The following is a 9,000-nucleotide window of genomic DNA, read 5'->3' as shown; positions in this document are numbered from 1 at the left end:
GCGACTATCCCATGCATGCTGTAACTTGCCCCAGGGTGCTCAAAGGCATCTCCCGCTGCTAACACTGACTCCTTGCAGAAGAACTTGTGACCCAGGGCTGCCGTGCAGGCTTGCAGATACCCACCCTCCGGCTGCTCAGGGCTGTAGCCACGCTGAGCACCAGGGGAGCCGTCCCGCCAAATGCAGACAAAGTAGGGATGGACTTACATTGCTCCACCTGATAAAGCCGTCCTAGGTTCAGGACCCTGCTCGGAAGAGCGCGGAGATGCCCATTCTCCAAGGACATTAATCAAGAGCCCACTTCTCTCCTATCGAGACTCTCTTGCTATCTCGATGCAACCATCAGGCCAAGGTGGACGTCAAGTGGAAAAGTGACAATCAGCGGATGAATACCATGGAACAAAATCCCCCCTTCCCCTGCAGCTGTCTTCACTCCAAGTTATAGGCCAGAAAGCAGGGTGGCATTGTGGAGACAAATTGACTCAGAGAGGCAGGACTTCCATAGGCTACTGCCCATGTTGACGGGGCTACAAGTTATAAGTTATCACTAAGAAAGTCCCTCTGCACAGACAGCAGCCAGTCCTAACACGTGGATATTGCTGGCCACGCAGCACTAAACATCTTCCCCAAAGGCTCTCACTTTTCCTCCTTAAAGCATCATCCTCCTTTTTGCTTTTATTCCATTTGCAGTGGAATAACAGCCTCAGCACACTGCAATGCCAGAGCCCGCAAATGTCTCAAAGTGCTTTAAAAGCACAAAGAAATGCAGCCTCATGGCACCTCTGCAAGGCAGGAATGACCTCTGCCGTTCTGAACGATGAGGCAAACTGGCTGAGGCCATTTCGTGTGCAAACAAGTCTGAAATACAGGGGGGGAAATCATTCCTTATGGCCGGTAGCTCCAGCTGTGAGCATGGCCCAGGCAAGTAAGACCTGAGCTTTTGGGGTTCGGCACGCGGCAGGGCATCCTGTCCTGTGAGGATTCAAAATGGCCAGAGCACATGGAAAACTGCCCAGCCCAGCTCCACGCCACGTTCAAAGCTGAAACAAGGCATAATATTTTACTAGACCGGGATTTCAACCCCCTTCTACCAATGGCAGCAGCAGGTTTGCCATCACCAGTCATTCTTTTAAGTTGAGATGGATGCTTATTTTTTAATGATCCGCTCTAGTTCGAACAAGAACGAGTTCAGGGAAGTCTTATGGCTTCACATCAGACTCCACAGCACTCCCTTCTGGGATTGTCGTCTTAAAAAGTGCGCAGGCACGTTTCATGGGCTACAACAGAAATGGTAGCGCTTGGGGGAGAGTCAGCTGTAAGCTTGAACGGCGTTGAGCTCACTGCTAGACGGGGAGGAGGACTATGTTAGAGAAGTGACCCACTCTGAGCATTGACCACATGGAGCTGGTGGACCCCTGAGGGGTCTTTCCATCTTCTCAGCTGGAAGGATGGATCTGAGGCCCAGGCCCTGATGAAATCCCACCTGGTTCACTTCAGCTGTGTTGGACATGGCTTAACACGTATCCACGTGCCATCATCCCCCTTCCTGAAGGCGACCTATGCTTCTCCCAGCTACGGGCTGGGCTCCGATGCACTTAAATTTAGGGTTACATCTGAAGCCCGGTGAGATGTTTAATTCAGTGCAAAACACCAGCACTTGCCCTGTCTGAACCAGTGCAGACGGACACTGCTGTACCCTGCACTTAAAGATTTCCAAGGGGAGAGTCCATAAAGGAATGAGGAAGAAAACAGCAGGTAATTTAAAAAAACACTTTGTCTGTATAGATGCAAGGCAGCTTATTTCCCTTCTCCCTCCTAAACTCCACCCCCCTATATTTAAAAAAAAGAAATAAAAAATATTCCTCATGTAGACAAGACCTGAGAGCCTGTTTGGACCATGTCTATCACCAGAGCAGATCTGGTCACTCCAGGACTTCACCTCCTTAAAGCAGGAGGTTAGACCAGGTGCCTCTTGATGACCCGATGGTTCTGGGGCTCTTGAGAAGCCCATCCTGGATGCACGCGATTAATCCTACTGCTGCCTCCAAGAGAAGGCTATGCCACCTGGCTACAACCACAGGCAAACAAGGAACGAGAGTTCAATGTCCCTTTTCAGCACTGCTGCTGCTAGCTCTCCTCTCCCTGCTTGTGCTTCAAGTCACTTGGCCTTTTCTACAAGCCTCCCAGAAGAGCCAACCTCCTCCCAAACCGATGGCCCTGCTTTCTGCCTTTTCCAGCAATGCCCTGCCTTCTCACTACCTGACAGCTCTTTGTTTCACCCTCTCAGCCCACCTGGAAGTCAGCTGCTCTCCCAGGGGCACGGAGCATTTTTCCACTGCTCTAAGTTGGTGCTTTAATACTAATAAAAATAGCAATGGCGGTTACAGCTGTGCAAGCACTTGGAGTAAACATCGGTGGCACCATCTGGAGGGGAATAGAGTTTTTACATCTGCGCAGCAGTCAGCGAGAAGCCACTTTCCCAGCCAGCGTGTAACCCATTCTTTGAATAAAGGGAGATAATTGCATTCTTCCTGCTGCACCCTCCTTGCCTTTCTGGCTTATCTGACCCTCGTCTCTCTCACTGAAAACCTCTCCCCTCCCAAAGAACACTGCCAGCAGCTCTCAAATTACTTCTAGCTCTCATTAAGCTCAGGCACAAGCAGAAGCAGAGGAATAAGACTTCTATTCACTCGAAGGCAGCGTATGCTTGACAACTCCTTTGCGTAGGCAGCTTTCATTGAATCTAGAGCTGTTTTCTTTGGTAAACAAGATCTTCTCCTTTTATTAATACAAATGAGAATGTTATACCTTTGGGGTTTCCTGAGGTAGCAAATCCCTGTTGAACGTGCAACCCAAATGTGTTGCTATCTAGTTCCTTACAGAAATGTAGCTGTTCAAGCTTTTTTTTTTTTTTTTTGTCTGACTCGACTGCTCTGCACTTTCAATGTTCCAGGGCGGTTGCAGCAGATTTGTTCAGGTTCTGCAATGAAGACCCAGATGGATTTCATTTGATCTATTTGGGGAAAAAACAACAACTGGTAACTCCTCAGACCTCAGTGCTTGTAGCTCTGTCTGCTCTGTCTCTTTTCTCAGCCTTTCAGCATTGCCAAGAGTTTGATGTTCTGTATTGAACCAGCAACTCTGAGCTCATTGGGCATCCATGTTTATTTCCCACAAAAGACCTCACAAGAGCGGAGAGGCTCCAGACCAGCTAAGAACTGACTGCCCAGAGGAGTCTTCCATCTATTGACTCCTCTGTGAAATCCTATGAACTTTCATTTCTTCCCAGGAGAGCTTTTACAATCTTTTCTCCGATGCCTGATGAAGGGTGTTTGTGCCTGAAAGCTTGCAATTAAAGAATTTTTTTTGCAAAAAAACTTGTTGGTCTAATAAAAGATATCATCTCTACTATGAGTCCTGAAGGCCTAGAGCAGCACTTAATTACAGCAGTACTTAACGAGCTTAACAAGGACCTTTTGTGACAAGGATTTTGCTACTCCGAGTACCACCTTCCCCCACAAGCAGGCACTCCCAGCACACTACTTGCTATTAAAAGAGCTAACCAAATGCTGACTGGGACAAGGTTTGGCACTTGGGTACAGTGGTGTCAAGATAAGATGGTCACTCCTTACCAAAAATCTCCTTTTTTAATCAGCATTTTGCAAAATCTCCACAGTAGGAGTAGCCGCGCATTGCAGGACTCATGCCCTGTGCTGCCTCTCAGGCCTTCAAGTATCTACAAGAGGTGTATATAATTGGGATTATACTTCTGTTTGCTCCTGATAAGGGGCAGTTAAAGAAATGCGTCCTTGATGTCACTGCCAAAATAAGGAAGACAAAAATATATATACTTTATTGTGGTGCAGTTTTTTCCCCCAAAGATTGAGACAGATCCACATACACTTTTGTTACAAACAGTCATAATGATGAGATCTCAGGATAGACTACCACAACTAAAGCAAGGGGCGGTTGCCCTGCCTATGTTATATAAAAACTGGAGAGGCTTTTAGTCAAAGGGCATTTCTATAGTAAAAAACAATTCTCTATTTGGCCCAACATTTCTGCAGCAGAGCAGAAGGGTGCTAAGCTTGCTAAAACCTTGAGAGGTTTAAAACCGATGTATCAATACAAAGGAAACCAGGGGTAACGGTCACTTCTTGCTTGTTACTCTAGATTCCCTTTTTATCCTATGGAAGTTGCATATTTCTTAGCCTGTTATTCCAGAAGAGGCTGTTTGCTTCCACAGAAGCAGCTCAAGCAATAGAGTGCAAAGAGGAACAACATAAGGAGTGTTCAAAGCCCAAGGAAACAAGGTAGCCCCTAGAACAGATAAGGAGCCCCAGCAATAGCATCAAACCATTTCCTTCGCTGCTTTATCAAGGCACGTAGTAGTGCAGTATGTCCTTTTTACAGTGATTTAAGAAACCCCTTCAATGGTACCTGACTGAGCGCACAGTTGTATGCAATTGATGTGTCAAGCCCTACAAAAAAAGGAAGGGCAAGTTTTCTCCAGTGATATTGTTTTAATGAATCCCCTGAACAGGAACCAGTCCCCTTTAGTTGCTTTTCATTTATTGCTGTGAAACCAGGCACTCGAATAGTAGGACCGTGTCAGCCCCGTGACTGCTTTCTCCCCAGACCAGGGCCCAAAATGTCTTCTTGACACAGGGAAGAGGAGTAAGGTCTTATGGGACATCCCCAAGTCAGTAACACGGACCGTAAGTGTCCGCGCTCTTCAGCAAGTTGCTGTTTTTGTAATGGAAGGTGAAATGCAAGGCAAGGCTCAGACACAACACAAGGTAGCCTACTGCTAAGCTCTTATGCAAACCTAGAAGTCATTCCAAAGAACTTGAGCCTTTTAGCTTGCAGCCACCACATATTTGAAAAAACAAAGCCTATGAGGAACTTAATTCCACATCTCTAAATCCAAAGTCCCAGCATATTCTGGCTACACACTACTGGTGATCAAGCATTTCCTCTACCACAGTGGTCCCAGTCTTTACTGGCCCCTGGGCAACAATACTGGGCAGGTAATTGTGCAACATGCACACAACACTTAAAGCTGAGTACTACAGGGAGAGTTAAGTATTTAATTTTCTGTGGCCACAGACAACATGCCGGGGCCTCCATTCTAGTGTCGTAATCCCAGAAACCTTTCTTCAAGGAGCTCGTTAACACACTCAGGGAGAAAAGAAGAAAAAAACAGCCAAACTTAGGGAAGTAGCTTAAGTCTGTCATATTGTCCATCTGCCTGAACTATACTAGTCACATCCTTCACGTCTCCGGCTAAGTTGCACAGCTGTCACAGCCAAGCTAGCATTTCAGTTTCCCCTCTGCAGCACCAATCATCAAAGTGTTTTCTTTCCTGCGGTATCTGTCCCTACCCTATTCCCAAGCATGGGAACTATGAAGTAGGCTGGTTGGGCAGGTGCTCATTTAGAAGTAATTTATTGCTGTGATGATTCAGTCCGAGTCTGAATTAGAGAGATCTGTAGCACAGGCAGGAGGAGTTGGAAGGCATCCTGGATATAGGAAGCACTGTTGGAAGCCTACAAAAAAAGAAACGAGGATGACATTAAAGACACTACTAGTCTGCTATGTTATTTATTAACCATATAAGGCTACTTAGGGGGTGAGCTTCTAGACTCAGATGCAACAGCTGGTTTTTAAGTTTTTGTTTCTTGTTTTAAACAAACTCTTTAGAAAAATCTGAAGCTTCTGATGCTGGATTTCACACCACCGAGAGAAATCTGAGAAATGGACCCTCCTCCTCACCCACTGAGCCGCAGATTTTAAACTGTGTCCATTTCAAGCCCTCTTTCAAAGGGAAACAAGATAAAAAAAACCCTCTGAGATATCTTTAGGTCAGGCTCATGAGTAAGCTGGGGTTAAACTGTAAGGACTGAGTATCGTATTTGGGCTTTGGAGCAGTTTACAATCTACTCCAGTCCACCCTGCCTTCTACCTGAAATAGGGTTTAGTGTTTTACAGAAGGAAAGACACACACAGAAAACTGGGCATTAATAGGAAAAATAAAACGGGAATATTCTAGCACATCTACATTAGCTTAAGACCTACAGCTTTGAGTATAACATAACTGACCTCCAAAAACACTCCAGTGATTAATGGATTAAGCACATCTGCCTTCTCTTTGACCTATAAACAACAGATACGCACACGTTAGCCCATTTGAAAAGTTGGTGTATTTCTTCTAAGCAAATAAGACTGGATCCCGAGAGAATTTCAGATTCGAGATAGAGCTCTTGACTTCAGACAAGCTAAATGGACATGAGCCGTGGATCTAGTTGGTAGTGTGTAAAGCCTGGCTCAAAGCCCCAGCACATGCCAAATTCATGTGTTCTACAAATACTCAGTCTGAGATTTCAGTGTAAACATGAATGATTCCCATAATTGAAGCCACGTGGTGGTGTTCGATATGAGAGTAAGTGCAAGAGCATATAACTGGGACAACAGAAGAGAAAGTTCTTGGGAGAGATGGGATGGAGGCATGTCTTGAACACACCTGGCCAAAGGGAGATGTGCACACACAGCAGGTCCCTTTCAAAGCCCTCTCTCCCTTTCTGCAAAGAGGATATCATGATATCCCCAAGAGGCAGGGGGGTGGCACACTGTTGCTACTCATATGAGTAGGATCCATGGTGTCCACAACACTTAGGACATAATAAGGGTCTAATAACTGGCCTTTGAGTATCTGTACCTGGCATCTCCAGTACATGATTTGTGGCAATTTGGGGAGATTACAAGCCAGTGCAATGGGCTGCGCACTTGAGCTAGTTGTAACTCCACAGGTCAAGACAGTAAGGTGTACCTTGCTCCCAAGGTAGAAATCCCAGCCATTATGGACTTCACCTCTCTAAAACACATAGCCTGATCTCAGACCAAGACTGAAAAGCTATCAGCTCTGCAGGCCAACAATAATGACTTTCCTGTTGTTCACATTATGAGTTTAAGATCCAACTAGGCTTTCAAATAAGATGTGTGTATCTTTAAAGTCTAGGAGGCTAGACTTTACACCATAATGAAATGCAGCCTGCTGTAGATTACACTGCACTGTGGATTACATTACAGTACAGTCTGAGTGCATTGTAAAGGTTGAGCTCAAACCAACCAACCACATTCATGCTAAGCACTTACCCCTACTGTCGTTAAGCAGATAGTAAAGTCTTTGGATAGAGAAGACAATTCTTTGCACAGTACAATTGTCATTCTGGGAAAAGAAAGAGGTAAAATGTGGTAGTAAAGCAAAACAAGGCTCCCTTTGCTCCATTCATTTTTCTAAGATCATCCATAAAACACCCAGCTTACACGCATGAATTTATCTTTAAAACAAAGACAGTAAACATTGTTCACCATTCTAGATGAGCTTGAAGTTTCTCAGTCAATTCCACAAGGACAAAGCAAAGCTGAAAATCAGAAGCTGCCTTCAGGGAAGGGAACAGTCTGTTCAAAATGGAACATCACTAACTAGCTTTGTGACATATATGCAGCTACTGTCATCTTGTCTGTGAAAGTTATTTTACACACATACCAGACATCTCTACAATACTACTAGCCACTGGTCTTAAGCAACAGCAGTTAGATTATTCAGCTAACAAAGATGTTTCAATATCTAATATGCCAGCTGGCTAGCAAAGAAGTACTGAATAACTGCTATAAGGTCCTGTTTGCAAATTAAGAACAGCGTTCCCTTCTCAGGGATACAGGAAAGTTGAGTGAGATTCTCCTTTTTCTGTGCATTCTTGCTGAGAAACTTCTGCATGCAAAACAATAACAGCAAGAGTTGTGCTGAGAAAGCAATACTGCCCTCAGCAACTGATAGCATGTGTGCCATCAGAGCTGAAACTGGAGCTGGCTTTCTCCAAAACTGCCAGGAGAAAATGGACAGTCAGCGTATTCCAGTTGTAGAGCATAAAGCTATCCACATATTACAGCGTAGCTAAGAACTCACTGTGAAAGGGCTTTGGCTCTGTCTACGGCCGACATCTCTTGCTTCTGACCATGCAGGATCAGTGCTGCAGTTTTGTGGAACAACTCAATGGAGTACGCTGTCAGCTCAGCCAGGCTCCTAATGGCAAACGCATGAATGTCCTGCAGACAGAGCCCAGTCCGTTAGGAGAGAGATCTGCTGCTAATGTTTTAAAGTAAAACTGCTCCCCAAGCTGCTCTCCTCCTTCATGGGACTTGATGTCAAGCCCCCAAGGACTGAAACCCACAGCATTACAGGTGACTATGCCAGTCAATCTGGTTTAAAATTCAATGTCCTCCCTTCCTTCTGCCCAATTACCTCTACTGATTTTTTGTCATCTGAGGCAGCATCACTGGAACCCATTTGTTGGGCATCTTCATTCCTTTGCTCGTCTTTCAGGGGTTCTGCATCGAGTCTTGCAATCCACTCATGAGCAGATCTTCTTGCCTGAGCAAAGATAGGCCATCTGAGTGTTTAATACCTGGGACCGGTGCTGAACAGAAGATGGAAGTCCAAAATTCTTTGTAGGAGTTGCTATTATGGAAGGGCTGATGTACTGAAGGGGGATGAGCAAGCCAGATGCCTGCTGAACTTTGCAGGGGGCTGACTGAAATGTAAGGGTACCAATTACCGTGCTTACAGCAGTTGTTTCTCTAACAAAAACCGCAATGAGCTGTAATATAAACAATAGCTCTTGATCACAGTCCCACCATTCACCTTCCCACTGGTTGCTGCTGCCACCCAATGGATCCGAAAGACATTGCAAATGAATTAGAAAACTGATTCGTCTAAACTCAGAAACTGCTATCTCTAAAGGAGAGATTAGACACTGGGTTATGGGGCCTGAAACGGATCATCTCTGCCTCTCTGGCACATGTCTTACAGTTCCTAACTCAAACACTGGAGAGCTACAAGTGGGTGATGGTCAACTACTGGAATATTTATGGAGGAAATGGACACATGCACACACACATCCCTGTGCTTTGTTTTAACAGGACAGGCTATCATTACAG

General features: G+C 45.3%; 1 protein-coding gene across 1 annotated transcript in view; it reads right to left on the bottom strand.

Moving 5' to 3' along the window:
- Positions 1-4,508: 4,508 nt before the first annotated feature.
- Positions 4,509-9,000, bottom strand: part of FAM114A2 (family with sequence similarity 114 member A2) — a 17,268-nt gene continuing 12,776 nt past the window's right edge. The window contains exons 9-13 of the mRNA XM_019506099.1: positions 8,306-8,434; positions 7,970-8,109; positions 7,156-7,228; positions 6,103-6,156; positions 4,509-5,549 (exon numbers count right to left, since the gene is read on the bottom strand). Coding sequence (XP_019361644.1) covers positions 5,448-5,549; positions 6,103-6,156; positions 7,156-7,228; positions 7,970-8,109; positions 8,306-8,434 — 498 coding nt within the window. The 3' untranslated portion in view covers positions 4,509-5,447. The remainder of the gene's footprint in view (positions 5,550-6,102; positions 6,157-7,155; positions 7,229-7,969; positions 8,110-8,305; positions 8,435-9,000) is intronic.

The sequence above is a fragment of the Gavialis gangeticus genome, unplaced genomic scaffold, assembly GCF_001723915.1.
Source record: "Gavialis gangeticus isolate Ggan-Ray unplaced genomic scaffold, GavGan_comp1, whole genome shotgun sequence".
NCBI lineage: Eukaryota > Metazoa > Chordata > Crocodylia > Gavialidae > Gavialis > Gavialis gangeticus.
The sequence above is the reverse complement of the archived record's forward strand: the minus strand, read 5'-3'. Positions and strand labels throughout refer to the sequence as shown.